Below are 23,339 nucleotides of genomic sequence, written 5' to 3' on the forward strand. Positions count from 1 at the left end.
CATTGGAATTCCCGCTGGAATGGGCGACAGAGTCGGTTCGATATTTAGGCATCTGGGTACATAGGGATTGCCAGGAAGTCATACGGGCTAACCATGGCGTTGCCATCTCTAAGTTGGAGGATCAGGTGGCGCGGTGGACTCGTCTCCCACTGACCCTGGCGGATCGGGTGTCCTTAATTAAAATGGTAGTGCTGCCGAAATTTCTTTATCTTTTTGTGAACATACCTGTCCCGTTGAAATCGCATTTCTTTGCAAGGATGAGGTCCCTTTTGATATCTCTCACCTGGGCCGGCAAGAAGCCACGTGTAACTTAGGAGGTACTGGTCAAGCCGTATGCACTGGGAGGGTTCGCCCTACCGGACATGAGGCTTTATTATCTCTGCGCGCAAGCGCATTTCGCGAGTTACTGGTCGAATGCCCCGCCATATACCCCGCATGTGGCACTTGAGGCAAGTGCGGTTTTGCCATATCCACTGAGGGCCATGATTGTAAACGAACATTCGGTATTTGAGAAGGGGGAGATTGATACGGTGCGAATCACGGCGACCGCCTGGGAGGGCCTGGGTAAACGGGCTGCCAGGTTGCCGTTATATGCACCGGCTATGCCGCTACTTTATCATTCAGGTGTTTCAGTATCTAGCGAGATTGGAGGATTACAGGTTCTGAGGGAAGCCGGACTACAAACTATGGGGGACCTCTTTCCCGGGGCATCATTTCTCTCCTTGCAGGCCATGACAGCTTGCTCAACTAACGCAGGAATGGCTACCTTTATCTATGTTAGGCTTGGGGCTGCAATAAGAGATCTGTTTCCAACGTACCCAGGGGAGCCGTTAACACTCGGGGCTTTACAACTGCTTTAAACGGCTAAAGATAGTACTAAATTGCTCTCTAAACTATATAAGGCTGCGCAGGAGGATGAGGGAGGGGGTGCAGTCCTGACTAGAGCACGGTGGGATAGGAGCCTTCCGGAACCACTGAGTGATGACGAATGGAATGAGTGTTGTACCATGACCGGGGGTATGTGATAAATGGCAATTTCTGCCTTCTGCATTATAAGTTTCTACATCAGTGGTATTACACGCCGGTTCAGCTGGTACGATATGGTCTTCGGGCTACTGCTCAGTGTGTTAGGTGCGGTGCCGATGACGCTGACTTTGTACACCTCGCTTGGGGATGCTCGCGTGTGTATGACTTCTGGAGGGCGGTGACCGAGAGGCTGACTGTCATGACGTCGACTGAAGTTAAGCTGGATGTGCGCCTCTGTCTTTTGGGCATCGCTTCTGGTGTGTCAGCGCAATTGCGTCGGCTTGTGGTGCTGGCGCTACAATTGGCTAAGAGGAGAGTTGCTATAGGTTGGGGAGGGAGGAGGGCGCCTGATGTGCAGCTGTGGCTGAATGACATGGCTTACTGCAGGGACCAACTGCACTGTTACTATGAGGGAATGCCAGAGAAGACTCGCCCACGGGACGTGTGGGCTCCGTTTACGCTCTATATGCTGTCCCTAGCAGATACTGATAGCGAAGGGAGTGCGACCGCCGACTTGTCAGGGGGAGACCGGGAATCTGCTTGAGTGCTACCAGAGTGTGGGAGAGACGAATGTCTTGTGTAGTGTGACTGCGCTGTGGTACTCATTGGGGTCTTCACGTGAGCTATGGGAGGTTGGCGTGACCTAGCTGCCTTCCGGTGCCTCGCTATGGTTTGTGCACAGTAGGAGACACTGTTTAATGATTGCCTACCCTATTAATGTACTTCTTGCCGACTACTGGACCGGCTGCCTTTTGGACACTGTACTTATCGGACTTGGAATGCTCACTAAGACCAGGATCGGAAGGGTTGGGGGGGAGTTGGGGTTGGTTGTTGCTTGACTTTGTTTCTGCAAACTTGAAAATGAGACCGAGATCACATGAGGGCTATACGGACAAAATCTACTGGTGTGCTTTGAACACTGCGTTTAGATCATTTGTGGTGCCTTCATGAGCTAAGTTATCCGAATCATGCACTTTTGCCGATGAGATAAGTTACTAAGCTCGTCTATATTGTATGGTACACTGATTGCGGCCGGCCCTGCCAGTGGGTTGTAGGCACACCGCTGTGTATATGAATAATGTGCAATAAAGGTCTACCAAAAAAAAAAAAAAAATGTTGATTCCTGATTAGGGAAGGGTTGCTTCTATTTCCCTGAAGTGTTTACTCCTGATTAAGGAGAGGTTTACCTTGGTTAACTAACTGTTCTACATAAGGAAATGTTTAGACTTGCATAGGAGGATGTTGGCTAAGTGCCTACAGGGGTATGATGAAATATTCTCCTTGATTGAGGAGAGGTTGACCCTGCACAAGGGGATGGCTGAAGGGTTTACTCCAGCCTCATGAAATGTTTTACTCCTGCTTCACAGAAGGTGGTATGTCAATCTAGGCTACGGCTAAGGGAATGTGTTACATTTACTGAAAGATTGTATATGCCTAATCCAAGTCTTTTAAGCGCAGGCTTGCCTGTTAAAGTGGTTATACCTACCCACGAGGTTGTTTATTCCTAATGAAATGTTTACTTCCACGTAGTGCTATATTTATTAGAAGCCTACAGTGATTTATTTACATGTTGCTGTTGTGAAACGCTCACCCTTGCTTGGTGAGAGGTGGGTAAAAAGCCCACAGGGCTAATAAGATGACCTATCATTTTGGTTGTCTCCTTAATGTATTTGATGCAGGTGCTGACCAGGGGCAAGGCATAGGTCAGGCCTGTGTTTTACTAAAAATGTATTTATCCAATATTTAATATTTATGGAATATCTAATATTTATTCAACTGAAGTTTAATGCCAAGTGTTGACACACAGGTATCTGAAAAGAGAGCTATGAAGCTAATTTTATGATGAATTCCTAATACCCTGATCCTGCTCTATCTTAATAAAGTTGACTTGAGTTTTTACACAAGCTCACTGGAGTGGTGTCACTAATTGCGTGCCCATGTTTCTGATTCAGTGGTTGAGTGTGCTGTATGGTCGCTTAACACATATGCTTTCGGATGCCTACCCGCTCGTGCCATGCTACCCTAGGGGACTGGTGACCCCAGTTCCAACATTGGATTTATAGAGCGCATGGCTGCCCAAGAGCTTCCCAGCGCTAAAAAGTACTCTGACAGTGAACAAGCTAAGCCATTGCCTAATTATTGTGGGAAAAGCCAGGTTTTCAAATTCTTCCTGAAAGCTAGTTTGTTTGGAGCAGCACGAATTTCTAGTGGGAGGGCATTCCACAACTTAGGTACCAAATGGGTGATAGATCTACCTCCCCATTTGGCTCTTTTACCTCTAGTAGTTTTGAGGAGCTGTTGCTGGCCGGATCTGAGCTGTCTAGAAGAAATGTACCTGGAGATCAGGTTCCTCAGTTTTTCTGGCCCTGAATTGTTAATAGCTTTGAGCGATGCAAAGAGTTTTAAACTTAACTTTAGCCTCAATGGGTAGCCAGTGGAGCTGTTTAAGTGCTTCCCTAGCAGAGATGCGGTTGGGGATCTTAAACAAGAGTCTAGCGGCCGCATTCTGTACCACTTGTAGCCTCCTAATGACATATTTAGGTGAACCCAGATAGAGGGAGTTTCAGTAGTCCAAACGTGAGATGAGGAGGGATTGTATCACCATTTTCCTCAGCTGCTCAGGGATTACATTCATGATTTTCCTTACCATTTTGAGCAGGGAAAAATATATCCCTGAAAGTTTCATGGATTGACAGTCCAGCGTTAGGGAGTCCTTCAGCCAAATACCAAGGTTTTTTATTGTGGATTTGGCGACAGGAGGATTTCCCATACATTTGGGCCAATGTATCAGAGGTGAGTGGATACCTGGATCTCCGAGCAACATGAGCTCCGTTTTCCCCCCGTTCAGCTTAAGACCGCTGTTAGACATCCAACTCACCACTCTCTCCAGAAAGATAGGTAGTTGATTGTTACTAGATTCAGAGCCATTAGAAAAGGACACTACTAATTGGGTGTCATCAGCATATGACACCACTGCTATTCCAAATTCCTATAACAGCTCAGCCAACTGACGGACATAAACATTGAACAAAGTCAGACTAAGGGACGGACCCTGCGGGACGCCAGAATTAGTAGGGTGGTGATCTGAAGCGCAGTCCCCTTCCATCACCTGGAAAGATCTATTATCCAGGAAGGAGGCAAACCACTCCAAGGCTTTTCCCTGAATTCCCACTTCCCCCTATCTCACTTTTAAAATAGCATGACCCACAGTGTCAAAAGCGGCACTGAGATCTAGCAATAGGATGGCGGGAGACCGACCCTCATCAAGTGTGGATTTTAGCTCTTCAGTAACTGTCAGAGAAGCTCGGAAGCCGTCTGGGTAGGTCAAAAGCCTTCTCGGCGTAGGAGGGCTTCCGGGATATGCTTTTTCGACACTTTTTATATTGTGTAGGATGCTACGTAGGTTATGATCGGTTTGGCGCCGATTGATAAACCCTGATTGATCGGAATGAATTAGGGTGGTTATTACATTTTCTAGGCGGCTGGCCAGTATCTTAGAGTAAAGCTTGGCACCTAAATTTAGAAGGGCTATAGGCCTATATGAGGCACACAAATTGGGGTCCTTCCCTGTTTTAGGAATTATAGTGACTAGAGCTTCCCTCAAAGTGGCCGATACCTGTTGCATGGCAGCTATGTGATTGAAGAGGTTCGCTAAGTGATGAGTGACATTGTATGAAAATGTGCAAAAAATGCCGTTTAGCCCTTCGGGACCCGGGGCTTTCCTCAGTTTGAGTGAGTCTATCGCCTTTTGAACCTCCTCTATTGAGATAGGTCTGCTGAGTTCCTCATTGATAGTGGGGGAAACCTGCCGGAGGTTCAGGGCCTCGAGGTATCCCACTTGGTCTGGCAGGAAAAGAGTGTCTGCAGTATAAAGGGTGCGGTAAAAGTCCCTGAAGGCATCCACCTTACCTTCTTCACTGGTATGGGAGTTGCCATCTAAACCGATATGAGAGACACCAGCTTCATCCATTATTTGCTTGACATATGCTTTTTCGTGTTCTGCCATGAGCTAACGTGCCAAGAGCGTGCCTATTTTATTGCCCCCTTCGTAACCCTGAGCCTTCAAAAGTAAAATGGTCTTTTCTGCCCTGTTGGGATAGATGACCTCCAGCTTCCCCTTCAGTGATGTAGCCTTCCGCGGGGTCTGCGCCGACGGGCCCTCCTTATGTGCTTTTTCAGCCCCCTTTAGTTCCCCCTCCAGTAATAGTCTCTCCCCCTTCTGCTGGTTTTTAAGCATGGTGGCTAAGGCGATGCATTTGCCTCTTATAATTGCCTTAAAGGCATCCCAGTTGTTTGCATGTGACGTAACTGTGGGATCGTTGAAGTTGAAATATTCTTTAATCACCCACCTTAGCTTATCTCTAAGAAGTGTCTCTGTTTAGGAAATAGGGAAAGTACCACCTAATATGCTTTGAGCGTGGGGCTGGCCAATTAACTACTATCTTGAGTGAGGCATGGTCCAATAGACAAATCAGATGAAAGTGGGTTCCGGAAATCTTGTAATAAAGCGATTGACTGATACAAATACGATCTATCCCAGAGTAAGTACTATAGGAGTGGGAATAAAATTAGTAGTCTTGGGTCATAGGGTGAAAGCCCCTCCAAGCGTGTATCAGACCCAGGGGTTGCATGGAAGCCTTGAACGATTTGCTGAAAATCCCTCCTGATGATCTGTGCGGGTGTGTTGTATCGAGCAGCAGGTCCCATATTAAATTAAAGTCGCCCAGCAGAATGATGTCTCCCCAGACGAACTCCTCCAATCTCGTTAGAAATGTAAGGAGGAAGTCCAGTTGCCCTGTGTTGAGTGCATGAACTGTGGTTCCAGTACATGGTCTTCTCTCGAGTCTCCCCTGACCATCAGGAATCTCCCTGTTTTGTCAGTTTTGGTGGCATGCAGGTGAAAGTGGACCGAGGAGTGGAAAAGTAAGGCAACCCCATTCTGCTTTGTGTTGGACGAGGATCGAAGAATTAGAGTGTAAGCTTTGTTTCAGGCGTTGTTCTTCACTTTTTTTCAGTTGGGTTTTCTGTAGGGCTACTGTCTTAGAGTGATGATCTGCTAGGTATTTCCATAGGCGCTGACTCTTGTTGGGGGGAGTTATGCCCCTTTTAATATTCCATGTCATGCAATTAACCTCCATTTAACATCAAACAGCAGGCATCTTCCATTGGGACAGCCAATATATGCCTCGTTGCGGACAACCCCTCCACCATCCCCACCACTCCCCCGTGACTCCGGCGTAACCGGTGACTCATTGGACACCATAACAAAAAAGCATGTAACAGCAAATACAAACAGTAACCGTGAGCTGAGCGGAGCCCCATTCCAAATGAGAGTTCCACTTTGAATAGTTCCGGAGGTAAGCCCACTGCCGCTCCCAGATCCCCGCTTACATACCTTATAAGGCGCTTGTCACCTATCGCAACTTCACCATCTAACTTGAGGCCAAGCATAACTATTACAACGCAGCGTATATTCAGAACATTTCCCTTTTAGAGTCTCAGCCCCTCGTTTGCCAAATAAGGTGGGGGAGTATCCTCTGCGTCCGCCGGTTTCTGCGCCGTCGTACCATAGCACCAGTCATGTTAGACCCCTGGGCTGAATTAGGTTTAGAATGAAGCAAACGTCCAAGGTCTCCACAGGGGGCAACCCTTTGTCTTTATGCCGCCTCTTCCAAGTGTCTGCCAAGGGCCCGAGGCCCGCCGCTCCATCGGTTGAACCATGTTTTCGTCCCTCGAGATTATCGCCTGACTCGGTAGTGATCTTGAGAGCAGGCAATTCAGCAGCTCCTGCTATTTCTGTGCAGTGAAGTTGTTTGTTGTCCAGCAGGAAGGCTATACCGAAGGGGTAGGCCCACCTGTATTTTATTTGACGTTCTCTCAGGCCTTCAAAAATCAGACGGAACTGCTACGTATGTGTCAGTGTAGCTTGGGCCACATCCTGAAAGAAGGAGCAAGACGCGCCTTGGAATGTGATCTTGTCTCTGTCTCTCGCCTTCTGAAGAACCATTTCCTTTACTTTAAATGTGCTTAATTTAGCAAGAACGTCTCTGGGTTGTCTGTTATCTCCCTGTAGTCGCCCAAGACTCTGTGTACCTGCTCCAGCTTAACCTCCGTGCTTTCCTGTCCCAAGACTGTGGAGAAGAGATACACAATGAACGACTCCAAGCCGGGTCCTCACGGCCCTCCTCCTGCCCCCGTATATTATCCCTACGGGAGCGATTTTCAAGATCTACGCACTGGAGCGCTGTGGCATGTAGTTGATTGTGCATGTCGGCAGAGCTATTCTCCAGGGGCCTCAGACGGTCTTCCAGTTCTTGGCATTTCGTTTCAAGGTCTAGCACATGGGCTCCAACCGAGTCCACATTTGCCTGTAGTGCCACCAGCTTCACCCCCATTTCCGCCCTGAACGTGTCCAAGGAGGCACCTATATCTGCCTTGATGTCCTCCCTCAGCTCTTTCTTGAAGTCCCTTCGTGACGCCAATAGATCCTCACGTGTGGGGGCCAATGCCGCTTCTGGCTTGCCCCTCTCCCTCCTTGTCCACCCCGGCACCAGAGGGGGCGAAGTAGCTAGAGACCTTGTTGCCAACAGCCTTCTTCGGTGGCATAGGGAAGAGGGCGCCGGTCAGTGCAGGGGCTGCCCACCAGCTTAACCGGCGCCAATCCGGTGTAGCACTCTTTGGGGGGCCTCCACGTTCTGCCCCACAGTTTAAGTGCGCTACGGTCGGGGGCTCTCACCAGACTGCTTAGGGGGCTCAACACATTACCAAAGCTCATCTGCTCACAGGATCCGCCTCCTAGGCCTATATAAGTTGCATGTGGGCTGGTTCTCCCAATCTGTCACCCTACTGCTAGTCATTTACACATGGCCTCAGATTCAGCCCTTTGCCCACCGATGAATATAGTGCCTGACCAGCGCCATCTTGGAGTCAGGCATTAGTGATTGGAATCTGCCCGTCAATCCTGCTGGTCCCTGGGCTTCCCAACCTTTGGGCGACCATTATTCTGAGGAAATCCTGCGGTGCCTCACTTCTAGCCAGCCAACCCGAGCCCCTCACTTGAAGGCCGGTGAGGCAGCCGGACTCCTCCTCGCAGCATCTCAAGGGGGCGGAATGCCCCTGCAGGCCCAGCAGACCCGGGCCGCGGTTCCGCTTCACCACTGCCAACTTCCCTTGGCCAGACAGACGCGGGCCCACAAATTAAAGGTTGCGGGCCGCACTTGATTTGCCTCTAGTCCCGGTGAGAGCGCCGCCAGCAGCCTCTGTTACGCCACTCGGGGGTGGGGGGGTCGCCATTTTGAGTTTCTCACCGCGTTGCGAGCCTCTCGGGTCTCCGCCAGCTATCCCCTGGCTACAAACGTGAAACACGGGAACCCCCTTGGCACCTTGTATCTAGGGCTCTATTTGGTCCTGATTTGATGGCATAACAAGCACTGTAACTGCTTATTTCCTGGGGCCTGGAGCGCAGCCAAACAGGTTCACGTCCGATTGGCCATGATGGTTGGCCACGCCCCCAACTCTAAGTTTTTAAAACCTATCTTGTCACTTAAAAATAATATACATTCCTTGTAACATTTCTTAAAGTTTTAAACACACTCCACTGAGCACGGGAATGAATTCCCGACATTTGTCTCACTTCACTTGCAATAGCAGCGTACTTATGCCCAATCTCCATCCAAAAATAGAAGCTCTAAGTGGAGTGTGTATTAAAGATGGCTGCCTGCTTTTGCACTCTCCGTGAAACCTGATAGGGCAAAAAGGCCAACACTGTATGCAGGACTTTGCTCCAGAGAAAACTTTTTAGAACTCTCAGTAGTATCATACACTGAAACAACACACACTATTAGTAGAAATAATGTTAAACACCTATACTTATCTGCTCTGAAACAGCAAACACAAGAGGAAGGAGGTGGCTGATAGGGATCATTTATTGGACTGCAGAGTTCTATCCTTTTATGCAGTTGTTAACGTTCTATTTGAGTCTCTTTAAAGGCTGCTTTGAAGTGGCAATAAAAGATTAATGCTGAATGCTAGCCTCCTGTCTTGCCATAAAATCCTACATGGCTCAAATTAGACACTGTTACTTTCTCCTGATCATACACCCGACCTATCAATGTTGTTTTAGTTAGTTAATCTCCTTACCAGCAGTCTAAATCAACTTCATAGGACTTTCGAGCGAGACATGTTTACCTGTCATACTGTCTAGTCAGTACATGATCATGCAACTACTTATTTTTAAACAGTAGGCCAGTTAGCAGGTAAAATGTCCTATGTTAGACTACATCTAAATATTGTAGAACACTAAGCACTGTTTCAGTTCTGTGCAGTGTCTACTTGTTGTTAAACGCTAATACAAATTGTTTAAAACATTTTTTAAACCATTTAACTGATCAAAAACTTTTGCTTCTGTAGGTCTAGGAATTAAAGCAGAGAAGTTTATGCATGAACTTGATAATGGCGTAATTCTTTGCAAGTTAACCTATGCCATTGAAAATCTAATTGGAAGATGTGAATTCGAGAATCTCAAGGTAAGCTATTTTCTGAACCTCTGATCTAGTATAAGAAAGTGGTGTTTTATAATGGCTAATTTATCACTCTTTGAAGTCTAAAATATAACTATTCATTGTAGTAATTATGTAAATGATTTGTTCTTCATGTTTTCTGACCAAATTGTTTGTTGTTCAGGTTTTATTATTTCTGCTATAAAATGTCCTTATTTCAGGCTGTTGGTTGGAGGTCCCCTTCGACCCTACCCCTGAGACTTTGGTTCATAATTCCTTGAAAAGCCATTGTTTACAAGTCCAACCTTGGAGCGTGTGATAAATCCTCACAATAATGCTGTGTGAGTATGTTCGTAATATGTTAGAGTACTTGAGAATAAGTTGTGTGGAGATCAGAGATGATTAGTAGATAGGAGATTTTTTTTATATTTGCAATATCTTTGACCAGATAAACAAACCTTTGTAAAACTCCTCAAAGGAATACTGTGTGCATACACCTGATCTTGGAAATATTCATGCAGATTAATGTGGGAGGGGCAACATTTCTAAAGGGCATCTAAAAACCTGACTCCCATTCACATTTCCATGGAAAATTTGCACACTTGTGTGCCAACAAATGCTGGAAGGTTTCACACCAAATGTGGACAAAAATATAGTTGGTCCACCTAAAAGTTTTTTTGTTTTTGTTTTAGTGTAAATCTGTCCATTAGACTCTTAATTTATCAAACTGAAATTGTAATCTGGTTGTTTGTTTGGAGTTAATTATTTTAGATCCATTGGCCTTTTTAGGTCTCGCCTGTCGATGCGCATGCGCATCGAGCAAGCGAGAGTATTGGGACTTATCCACTCTTTCCCCAACTTGCAAGGAATCGTGGCGATTCCTTGCAGTGCCCGTGACTTTTAAGCTCAATGCGCATGCGCATTGAGCTTAAAAGCGCGTGCACATGGCCCCAGCCGCCTGCCTTGCCTACTCTCCCGCCCCCTCACTTCTTGATTGCACGGCCGCTAGGCCGTGCCTCCCCTACTCCTCCTCCTACTCTCCTCCCCTCCCGTCTGTTCCCGCACTCCTCCCACACCCCCGCTCCGCCCCCTCCCCTGCCTGGTCGCGTCGCATTTCTCCTCCCCCCAGCCGCCTGCCTTGTTTATATTTGTATGTAGTCATTTGCATCCTCAGTTTCTTGAAGAGTAACAACTTGCTAGTATGTAAAAAAACAAAAAACGCTGCATACAATATTACAAGCGAAAACATAAGTATTATTTTTGACCCAGGATCTGTGACTGCGTTATCTTGCTGACGGGACTGCAAAACATGCAGTCTCTTGCGTCACTTCTTAGCCTCCATATGTCCAGGTCTTCTTGAGGAATATCGTCCTATAAGCACACCAACTGCGAAACGTACTAAACATTAGGTTCGACAGTCCCACTTGTGAACAAGTGCTTCGAAAACCAGTCAAAGTAGCAGCTCGTCCCCACCAGTGCAAAGACTGGTAACCGGCGCAGGTCCACCCAAATGCACACAATATAGCCAGTCAGGGCTCCGAGTGCCACTGCCTTACCCACTACAAATTAACATGGAAGCCAAGCCGTTCCAAACGAACGCATACAAAAGCAGTATTTTCTTTCTGCCGCTCGCCAGTCAGACTGCAGGAGTACAGACCAGCCCCCTCCACCAAAGGCCACCCGAGAGGTATACATCTCATTAAGCGCCCGCAATCACTTTGGCGGCAACACTTTGATGACCTCAGTGAGCCTCTTGGTGTAAACATCCAGCCCTTCCATGAGCCCTCACAGAGTCCAGGTCTGCCCGCAAATGCCTTTGAAATGTCTCTCAAGGACAGACAACTGCCTACTGGGGTGAGCTAACCCTTTCAATGCCTCTTTGATAAACACCTTTACCTCATCCTGCAGGGGCTCCTCGAGACCCCCTGACATTTCCGCCACTCTTTTAAAGGCAGCTACACAGACTGTTTTGCTTCTGTGTCTGCCTGCTCACTTCCTCTCCTCTTTCCCACATTGCTTTCAACCCCAAATTAAACACAGCAAATTAAGCTTTCAACAGCCCACAAACATGGTTTATTCTGATCTTTTTTTAATCACACACGTAGGCCCCCGCTCCGCCCCTTCCCCTGCCCGCCGTGTCGCATTTCTCCTCCCCCCTCCCCTTATCTGCCTTCCCTCCGTCTGTTCCCTCTCACCGCTCCGCCCCCTCCCCTGCCCGCCGTGTCGCATTTCTCCTCCCCCTTCCCCTTCTCTCTCTTCTCTGACATGCAGTGTGCGGCCCTAACTGAAGTAGTGTAAACCCCGGCGCACAATAGCCAACACCCTCACTCACCCTCAACCCCTCACCCTCACTCACCCTCAACCCCTCACCCTAACTCACCCTCAACCCCTCACCCTCACCCTCACTCACCCTCACTCACCCTCACCCTCAACCCTTCACCCTCACTCACCCACCCTCACTCACCCTCACTCACCCTCACTCACCCTCACTCACCCTCACTCACCCTCACTCACCCTCACTCACCCTCACTCACCCTCACTCACCCTCACTCACCCTCACTCACCCTCACTCACCCTCACTCACCCTCAACCCCTCACCCTCACTCACCCTCACTCACCCTCAACCCCTCACCCACCCTCACCCACCCTCACTCACCCTCACTCACCCTCACTCACCCTCACTCACCCTCACTCACCCTCACTCACCCTCAACCCCTCACCCTCAACCCCTCACTCACCCTCACTCACCCTCAACCCCTCCCTCACTCTCACTCTCACTCACCCTCACTCACCCTCAACCCCTCAGCCTCACCCTCACTCTCACTCACCCTCACTCACCCTCAACCCTCACTCACCCTCAACCCCTCAGCCTCACCCTCACTCACCCTCACTCACCCTCACCCTCACTCACCCTCTACCCCTCACCCTCACTCACCCTCTACCCCTCACCCTCACTCACCCTCAACCCCTCACCCTCACTCACCCTCAACCCCTCACCCTCACTCACCCTCAACCCCTCACCCTCCCTCACCCTCACCCTCACTCACCCTCACCCTCACTCACCCTCAACCCCTCACCCTCACTCACCCTCAACACCTCACCCTCACCCTCACTCACCCTCACCCTCACTCACCCTCAACACCTCACCCTCAACCCCTCACCCTCACTCACCCTCAACCCCTCACCCCCTCACCCTCACTCACCCTCAACCCCTCACCCCCTCACCCTCACCCTCACTCACTCACCCTCACTCACTCACCCTCACTCACTCACCCTCACTCACTCACCCTCACTCACTCACCCTCACTCACTCACCCTCACTCACCCTCACCCACCCTCACCCACCCTCACCCACCCTCACCCACCCTCACTCACCCTCACTCACCCTCACTCACCCTCACTCACCCTCACTCACCCTCAACCCCTCACTCACCCTCAACCCCTCACTCACCCTCAACCCCTCACTCACCCTCACCCTCACTCACCCTCACTCACCCTCACTCAGCGCAACCACAGCATCTTCACTAAATATATTTAATAAACGTTAAGCTATTGGCAATATAAAATAAAATCCATTTTATTTACGTATTAATTATTAATTGTTTTTTAAAGCCATTGATTTTTTTTATATCAATACATATAAGTCACATATAAGTCCCGTTAATACAAAACATGTTGCTTTACAAATGCTAGAGGTGTCACATTTACAAAAATTATAACTATTGGCTTTGTAAATAAGAAAGCTATTAATTTAGCTATTTAGAAAAAACAACACATAAATAAAAAACAAAAAAATAAATAACACCTATAGCTCAAACTTTCCTACTGCGAGACCTATTGCATTTCCAATGCTTGTTATGGTTTGCAAATAAACCAGCAGTTTGACCACCTACTTTTGAGAAAAGATTACTCTGATCATGTGGCAGCCTGGTCAACAACCATCATTATCAAGGAACCAGATCTAACTGTACATGGCCTTGGCCTTTGTCTATTGTGAATCTGACCTTCCTTTTTGAGGGTCAAACCCAGTGGCTTTCCTCAGTCCCCAAAGTTCATTCTTGCTTCTGTTTAACTCCTCTTCTTGATTATACTTCACTGCTCCTCTTAAATATGTTTGCAGTAGCATAGGAGTGTTTAGACCCTGATCATCCAATATATATAGGATTGCCCAATCATGGCACCAGAAAGGTGAGAAGTGTATCAGTAAGGGAAAAGGGATGGCATTGGATCAGGACTAAAGAACCATTTATAAGCAAGCATTGGCATAGCCAATGAGTCTCGCGTTTTGGACCTTATAGGTGTTCAGACATGTCCACCAATTAACTTTATTTTATACTGTGGATATTTATATAGCGCCCATTCCTTTGGCCTCGCAGCACTCAGTGGCTCTTAAATGTATTTTACAGTAAATGTTTAGTGTTATTTTTGGGTCTGCATAAAGAGGATGTGCTTTATCATAGGATGCTGCAAATTGGAGGACAAGTCCTTAGGCGGCAATTTATCTGAACTAGTGTTTACATCAAACAATATATCCTAAGTGCTACTTATTCACTTAGGACAAATCATTTGCCTGGGGAGTAGGGTGTTTAGCTGCTGAAAAGCAATCCATCTATTGAGTTTCTAAACTGCCAAACTAAACTGTATAAGTGATTAATGAAAATGCGGCCTGATTTTAATACATTGAATTAAAGCAATGCAAAAAGACTGCCTTTCTAAATGTCTTCCTAAATTATGGCTCCCACTGTATTGAAAATATAAGGCTCTAAGAGGAAATCTCCCAACTTTGGCCATTAACACAAATCTTAGCCGGTTAAAATGTAAGACTAAAGAAACTTTGTTCAAAAAAAGAAGTGCACAGATTTACAAATATAAATTTACGCAATATGAAGGGGGAGACAAAATTGGCAAAATTTTAGCATTTAAGGTAGCAGAGGATAGAGCTGAATCCACGGTTTCACAAATCATAGGTGTTGACAATAAGAGATATAACCAGACAGACAACATAATACAACAGTTTGCCAAATACTATGAAATTTTATATACACCGGAAAACACTTCTAATGGCGATACAATTGATAACTACTTCAAAGAAAATCCTACGAATAAAATAACAACCAATGAAGCAGAAAATGTGGCCTTAGAAATAACTGGAGAGGAACTAAAAGAAGCTATTAATTCATTACCATCAGGCAAAGCTGCAGGGGAAGATACTATTCCTTTGGAATTGTATAAATCATGTATGGAAGAGTTAACGCCCCTTCTCCTAGAAGTAGCTAATTATATAAGTAGAACAGGGTCCGCCCCGCACTCCTGGAATAAGGCGAAAATTATTTTTTTTCATAAAAAGGGTAAACCCAAAGAGGAGATGGGCTCATATAGACCTATCTCCTTAATCAACGCCGACGCAAAGATTTTTGCAAAATGCTTAGCAAGAAGACTCGCACCGTTACTGCCTAAAATAGTAAGTACACAACAACACGGGTTTGTGATGGGGAGGGACACATCAGCCCATGTAAACACGGCAATAACTGCTTTTGACATAGCAGAGGTAGAGTCCACTCCCTTAGCAATGATTATGCTTGATGCTGAAAAAGCATTTGATCGGGTGGGGTGGGACTATTTATGGCATATAATGGGACACATGGGGTTCGGCGGGAACTTTTTAAATGGGATTCGGGCACTTTATGATAATCCTACCTCTTATATTAGTTACTGCGGCCTCACATCAAATTATTTTGCAATCAGGAGAGGCACACGTCAAGGGTGTCCCTTATCACCTTTATTATTTGCCTTATCTTTAGAGCCGTTTTTAAAGGCACTGGATAACCAATCAGGAATAATACCCTTTAAAACCAATAGGCAGAGCCTAAAAATAACCGCATACGCGGACGACATCGCCATTTATTCAACCGAGGTTACCGACTCTCTGAAAACAATTAATTTAGAAGCAATTAAATTTGGTAAAGTATCGGGCTATAAATTAAACACTCACAAAACTCAAATAATAGCGAACTTCGTTCCCCCCCAACCAATGCCTGAAATTTGTAAGATTGCGACATATCTAGGAGTACAAATCACTTCAAATATTAAAGAGCTAAACAAGATTAATTATAATAAACTAATGAAATCTACGACCTCGAATCTAAAAAAATAGCATCGACTCCCACTAAATCTAATCGGCAGAATACATCTAATAAAAATGAAAATTATACCCAAATACTTATATCTATTCAGATCAATTCCTTCGGCACAAAACAGGCTTTTTTTCAAACAACTGGACAGCGTTCTCTGTAATTTTATCTGGGGTTATAAGAGAGCTAGGAGATCGTTAAAGATGTTAAAAAATCAAATCGGATCAGGCGGTCTTAATTTTCCTGATCTGAAACTTTACTTTTGGGCCTCTTTTATAAGGCGTATTAGATCCTTATTAGATTCAGAGAATCTGCTTTTCTACCACCATTTACTTCTAAAAGGAGATTCCAAACAATTTTTTCTTCGCATTACAGACCCCAATTTCTACAAGAGGGTTAAATTTAAGACCGCACGGGATTTAGTAAAGATATGGGAAGATATACTAACTTACTGCAAAAGTACTATATTTCATACCCAACTAACCTTATGGGACAATCCTGGACTACCTAACATATTTAGCGACGGGGAATCTCGAAGGTGGCAATCGAAAGGAATTGAGGTACTAGGGGACTTGTATACCTCTCAAGGCATAATGGAGTTCCGCATCTTAAAACAAATATATGGATTGTCCGACACACACGAGTTTAAATATAGGCAAATATACGACTTTTTAGTACGTAAGAATAGAATCAAAGTCTTATCGAGCGGGGGTATCTGGGACATCCTAAACTCAAAAAAGGAGAAATCAATAATCAGCTTGGCATATAAGATCTTTATAGATTTAAGAACGAATGATAACGAAATAATAGCTAATAAATGGAATGTAAAACTGGGAACTAATATAACAGGAAAACAAATAAGCAATTCGTACACTAATATTCATCACTATGTAAGATCCTCTAGCCTTCGTCTACAGCAATATAGAACTATATATATGTTATACTATACCCCAGAAAAGATTTCAAAATGGGCTTCAAATAATAATGTGGGAGAAAAAACCAAATGTCCAAAATGTGACGAATATGCAGCTGATCCCATACACATGCTGTTCACATGTCCAAAACTTGGGAAGTTCTGGGAAGAAGTGGGGAAAATCTTAGCTATAAAAAACGTTACCAGTACACCAATAACAGCCCCTATGGTAATATTAGGTTTATATACTATAAATCAACCACACACCATATTGTTATCTATCTTACTTTCCTGTGCTAAACTAACTCTAGCTAGAGCTTGGGTCAGTCCTAACCCACCCAACGCTTTGGAATGGTGGTATGTGGTTAATGAAATCAAAACTATGGAATGTACGCTAGCAGAACTTAGAGGCGTCAAATCGTTACGGAAATATGAGAAAATATGGGGGAAATTAGAACTGAATTGAATTGACATTTAGTAATGATTTATGTTATGTACTAATATTTTATAAGCCGAGAACAGATTATGTATGTATATGACGAACTTGTTTAATTTGAAATAATATCTGAAAGTTTTTGCAACTTTATACCAGGTGAAAATAATAAAGTATTTAAAAAAAAAAAAAAAAAGGATGCTGCAAATTGGAGGACAAGTCCTTAGGCGGCAATTTATCTGAACTAGTGTTTACATCAAACAATATATCCTAAGTGCTACTTATTCACTTAGGACAAATCATTTGCCTGGGGAGTAGGGTGTTTAGCTGCTGAAAAGCAATCCATCTATTGAGTTTCTAAACTGCCAAACTAAACTGTATAAGTGATTAATGAAAATGCGGCCTGATTTTAATACATTGAATTAAAGCAATGCAAAAAGACTGCCTTTCTAAATGTCTTCCTAAATTATGGCTCCCACTGTATTGAAAATATAATTTTGGGGAACCAGTCGATTATTTACCTTCGATCCTAATGGGGTTTCATTGAGCAGGGGTTTTTAGTCATTTAGCTTGAATGCACCAATTACATTCCTTGTAGTTAGCAGAGGTCCAAAGGTATACAAAGCGTGCTGTTGTGTCTTACGTTTTGAACAACATCTCAAACATGTGCTTGCACATACAGCTTCCTATGCTACACGACAACGTTAAGGTTAAGTGAAGAGAAAGTCCAAGGGGTCTGCATTAGCGCCCACTGACAAGTATTGTGGATTCCTTGTTTGATATATGTCCAAAATAAAACTAGGCGTGTGCGTTCAAGTGAGAGCATGAAAAAGCACCAGACATTACTATGACAAATATTGTAAAGATTAATTTGCCACACATAGCGATATATTTTTAATAGAATGAAAGCCTTTAGATTAAACCTAATTGGAATTAGTGGTTTACGTTTACAGGAAACAAGGAACCGCGGAACAGCATAATGCTCATACACAAGAAATGACACGCCACCCTCCGCCGCTTCGTGCCCCCCACGCCAGGAAGCAGTAAAAAGGAAATCGTGGGGCCACACATGTCTGCTACCACGCTCCTACTATAACCAGAGTAGGTACACTGTAATAGTGATGCAGCCAGAGTGTATGGGCATAGAAAAATACAATAATGGCACGAATACTGCAGGTAGTGTGCAGGCATAGCACTACAGGACACCATAACATAGTACTGCACCCAGATTATGCAGACAAAGAGTTTGTATAGTAGCCAGAGTAAACGCATACTGCAACTGTGTCTGTTAGGCCCGCAGGTTTGGAGCGCTTCCCACAAGCACCAGTTACATTACTCCAGGACATATTTATTTTTCTTGGTAGGCACAGGGAGATTAAGAAACCGCAAATACTCATGCCGTTGTCTGCGACCCTGCCCCCAAAGGGTTTTTCGTTTTAGTTTGCACAAAGTCCCCCGGGCCGGACCGAAGGAGTTGAAGTTAACATAAGGGAGGAAGCAGGGGAGGAAAGTGCTCCACATGGTAGCAAACATCTCCCACACGGTGCATAAAAGCAGAGACTGAGAGCCGTGAGCAGTTACACCACTGATGGGGTAAGAGGGACCTTAAGGGAAAATCCAGGGCTTTGCAGAAAACTCTTTCAAAGCGTCTGCTCTCCCCTATACACTGCACATTCACTGAAAGGCATGCAGCACTGCCCCAAGGAAAGTTTACACCCTCCAGCTAGAGGCGGTTTCTAGGTACCGGCTAGAGTTGCTCCGGTGGCATCTGCAGTTATATCTCCTGTTTACTTGAATAAGCCTGCCAGCAGGTTTTGTAATACTGTTTTTTATAAGAACGATAAAATGAGTGTGTATGTTATTGAAAAAGCAAATATCTACTTTACTGGACCAGCTGCTGTCACAAGTCAGTAGTGTGCCCACACTAACATAAATGGCCAGAAGTGAACTGATCCATGTAACAGGGCCAGGCTCCAGGGCGGGAACTAAACAGCCAAAAGGCAGGATAGTATACACTATTCCCCAAAGAAACCAAAGGAAATTTCGAAAGGCAGAGGAAGGAGCCAATGAAAGCGATGGGCATGCTGAATGCCCTTTGAAAAGATACAGGATGTCATAAGAGACCGCACATGCGCTGCTTAGGCTCGACCTAAAGAAGACGTAATTCAAAAGGATGACACACATTTCTTTTTCTCTCTTTATGACAAGAGAATTGGCCTTGGCAGGCTTAAGCAGTGCAGTGACAATCATTTGCTCTCTCAAATTTCAAGCCCCACTTGAACACAAAAGAGACTAATAACTACATTCCAGTAGAAACTCCGGATGGGCATTTAAATAAGACTTGGTTTATGAAATTATAATTCAGATTGAAAGGAATATTGAAGGGGCAATGGTGCCCAACCCTCATTAGGGGAATCTTCACAAACCCCGCTCTCTTTTTTTGGTGTCACACACCGTAGATTTGCACAGCTCTCACAAATGGGTCTTACCTCTGTAAAGAAAAAGAAAACAGACCTGTTTTTTTTCCTATACCCTTACTTATTTATTTATTTATTTATTCAAAGTTTTATATAGCGCGAACAAGATCTTTGCAGATATCAGAGCGCTTCACAGAAACAGGAGGTAGTGGCAACAGGAGGGTGACTAAACAGAACTATTGGGTACAATATAATAGTCAGTAGCATAATAGGATAGCAGTCATGAACAGATAAAATACCAATAAACAATTAGGTAACCAGTAATTATGTTTATAGAAATGTGGTGGTGTGTAGAATCCTACGTCTTATTCCTGCAGGGTATAGATAAAGGACCTCACTTGATTCCTCTCACCCTTGTCTCCAAATCATTACACCCAAAACCTTTCTCATTGATTAAGAATATTTCCAAGATGAATACAATACACACATTGTTTATCACACATACCTAATTTATTAGTGTGGAACTCTATGGTTTGCAGCATCATTTTCTGGTGGTGTTAAGTGTTGTCTATTACAACGCCCCACATACCTGCTCCAGTTCAGAGGGTCCCCGATTAAATTTCCTGACACATAGTTTGCACCAGCATTAGGTTTCATTCCCTACCCCTTAATTGGGTAGAGCTTGTACATCTTTTTCTGCCATCGTATTTCTCTGTAGTTACTGGGAGCCTTTTTTATTGTGGATCCCATGCAGCAAATCTGCTGAGCACAATGCTTAGCAGTCAGAAGCATTAGCACATTTTACTATAAGATTCACCCTAGTGTGGAATCCAAAGACTTAGCAAGGTAAGCCTGTAGGAAATGTGCACTGCTAAAGGTCAACCCACTGTGCAAGGATGAAGGCCAACTCCCACTGTAAACAGCCATAGGACATACCCAAGGGGTGTTGAATTGGGTGCAGCGAAGTATGAATGTGCAGTTGAACAAAAAGAAACGAACATTTTACTGAAACTGCTAAAGGTTAATGTGAAGTGATGGTTAACTTTGATTACAACACCTAAACAACGGGTTTAAAATAAAAAAAAACTCAAATTCACTAAAAAAAACAGTTAAAATAAATGTATGCATACTAAACAAAACCTAAGAATTACTGAAAGTCGGCAGTTACGGTTATGTGAAGTAACTGTACTCTTACCCCATCACCCACTGCTTATGTCCTCACATATGATATCTCTCATGATATGTCAGATGATTTTGTCGATGATCTCATTGAGGACATATCATATAACATTAGAGTAGATCGACCAGCTGGACATCATGTGGAAAACAGTTGGTTGCTGTTTTTTACCTGATGTTCAGCTGGTCATTCTATTGCCCTTGTCATGGATTTACAAATATATCAAAGCTAAGTTAATGTAAGTTTAATGTATACCAGGAGGTGTACTGTAACAAACCCTGTCTCCGAGCAAAACTTGTGTAAGCTAGCTTTTTTATTGGAATTCTTATAAAATGTAACCATCTGATACCATTCTCATGGAATAAAGAAAATGTTTTCGAACCTTTTACAATCAATTCTCCATTACCCTATCCGAGAGTGCAACAGGTTGTTGCTCCTTAGATGATTCAGAGCAGTAGGGTAGGTGCGTGTCCTGTGCCAAAAAATGCACCAGCATCCCTGTATAATTTTAAATGATACTGCCCAGCCAGTGTGTCAATCACAGACCCATCTCTCACGAACATCAGAAAGGGACCAGTAGAAAAGCAGATGGTCAAGTTGTCCTGTTTCTGAAACATCTCTTCATTATTATGTTCTACAGAAGGACTTCTGTCCTGCAACTACTTGCATTCAGGGAATTACTTTTTTCCTTTTTGTTTTCTTGTTGTTTTCCCACATGTTTCTCATTTGCTCTTCCCGTTCTTAAATTGTCTTTCCCCTCCCCTCAAAGCTATTCCATTGCGTTGCTGCTTTTCCCAACTTGTTTGCCTACTTTTTAAACCCCATGCTCCTTTCTTCTCTGCCTCCCCGCTGCTCTGGCCGCTAAGCAGCCTCAATGTTCTCCATCTGCCTGCACTCATCCTGCTCCTCAGTTGAACTCCTGCCCCTCTCCGTCGCATTCTTATTTTTTTCCCCTTGAAATATTCTTTTTGGAAGATCCGGCAGCTGCAATTTCCTACAAATATACTCCTTTCTTTTTCAAGCGCTTTCGCACATTTGTTTTAGTTACTGTTCCAAGTTTGATGTCCACCAGCTTGGAATGCTAAAGTAAAAAGAAAATGGGTGCCACTTAATGACGTATGTGTGTGCGCAATCGTGGTGACACACGTGACGCACACATATACATTATCCCACATCAGCCAGTGGCATCACGATGTATCATTCACATGCATTGCCAAGAATCTAATAATTGTGTGTTTTTTTTTTTATTAAATTTTTTTTATTACTGATGCTGGTCAGCATTTGCAATAACCTTTTTTTTTTGCATAGAAAATATGCTTGCAATGGCAAAGCCAAAAAACACTATTGGCTTTGGCCATGCTTGTTTTTTTTTTCGAGGAAGCAAATGTACCTGGTAAACAATTGAAAATGAACAAATGTTCTATGTCTGCTTTACATATGTGAACGAAACAACCTGCCTTTTGTGCAGAAACTTAATTTGCTCTTTGGGATTGAGATACAGACAACTTAATAGGTTGGCCTGTGATCTGAAATTTGCTAATTTGACCCGAGCTGGATGCTGCAGAAATATGCCTAGAAATCCTGTAGTGTGCACGCGCTTGTGCTTTGAAATGTCCTGTGTGCACATACTTTGTATCAGAAAACCAAAGGTGACCCTATTCACAAGGAAACAGAGCATACAATATATTCATGAGAACATTGATTTTCGTGCTCGATGTAAGAACACTTATTAATATTTAGGCACAATGGCAAAATACAACTGAGGTAGGGTGCCGAAGGAGAGACTTTTCACAGAGCACAGTAAAGACACCAAATACTGTTTTTTGCAAAAAGAAATGATGAAGTCTGTATTAGAAACTTGCAGACCGTGCTCAAAGTCCGGAAAGGTTTGTTATAGTATGAGTCGCTGACGTTTCGACCCCTTAAACAATGGGGGGAGTCTACTCTGAACCTTGGAATGGGGGACACCTGATGACACATAGCAGTATTGTTCCAGATTTGGTGACATGGACACCAAATTAGTGATCAGGAAGGGGTTACTCACGTAGGACCCAGCTTGGCACCCAGTGAGGGCCCCAATCTGGCAAGTGGCTGAATGCAACAGCGTGTTGTGATGTGGCACGCTCAACACAGGATAATCCTGAATAAATGGGGACACGTCTCTCCTTCAGCATCCTACCTCAGTTTTATTTTGCCTTTGTGCTTACATACTATTAAATATGCGTACATTGTCCAAGAGAACCACTGTGCCCACATCCAGCGCCCCTTTGCTTTTACATTTGGAGCCAGGTATCCAGCGCTCCTTTCTGCAAAGCACATTTGAACAGAAAGCTCCTACTTGGCGGCCAAGACCTGGAACTCACTCCCCACTCACCTCCGCCTTACACAGAACCACATCTCCTTCAGAAAAGAACTTAAAACCTGGCTATTCGACAAATAACAAACCCCTTCCCCAAGCGCCTTGAGACCCTCTGGGTGAGTAGTGCGCTATATAAATTCTTGAACTTGAACTTTAACGCTCACTAGAGATTGATCCATTTAAAAAGATGGCCGCTGAATTGCAGACCTGTCGATCCTATGCAAACGGTGGTCTTGTGCCTCTTAAACACTAGAGGGGCAGAAGGGATTTTGAGCTTCCACCCCGGAGAGGGCCATCTGTGATGAGTAGTGCCTCCCTCTGATGGGAACCCTCAGGTGGTGAGAGTTCACCTATATCCACAGCTAGGGAGTGAACAAGTGAATGA

At 44.7% G+C, this 23,339-nt stretch overlaps 1 protein-coding gene across 1 annotated transcript in view; it reads left to right on the forward strand.

The window, feature by feature from the left end:
• Positions 1-23,339, forward strand: part of GAS2L3 (growth arrest specific 2 like 3) — a 234,627-nt gene that overhangs the window by 113,660 nt on the left and 97,628 nt on the right. The window contains exon 5 of the mRNA XM_086918027.1: positions 9,436-9,551. Coding sequence (XP_086774153.1) covers positions 9,436-9,551 — 116 coding nt within the window. The remainder of the gene's footprint in view (positions 1-9,435; positions 9,552-23,339) is intronic.

This window comes from Lissotriton vulgaris, chromosome 1_1 (assembly GCF_964263255.1).
Source record: "Lissotriton vulgaris chromosome 1_1, aLisVul1.2, whole genome shotgun sequence".
Lineage (NCBI taxonomy): Eukaryota > Metazoa > Chordata > Amphibia > Caudata > Salamandridae > Lissotriton > Lissotriton vulgaris.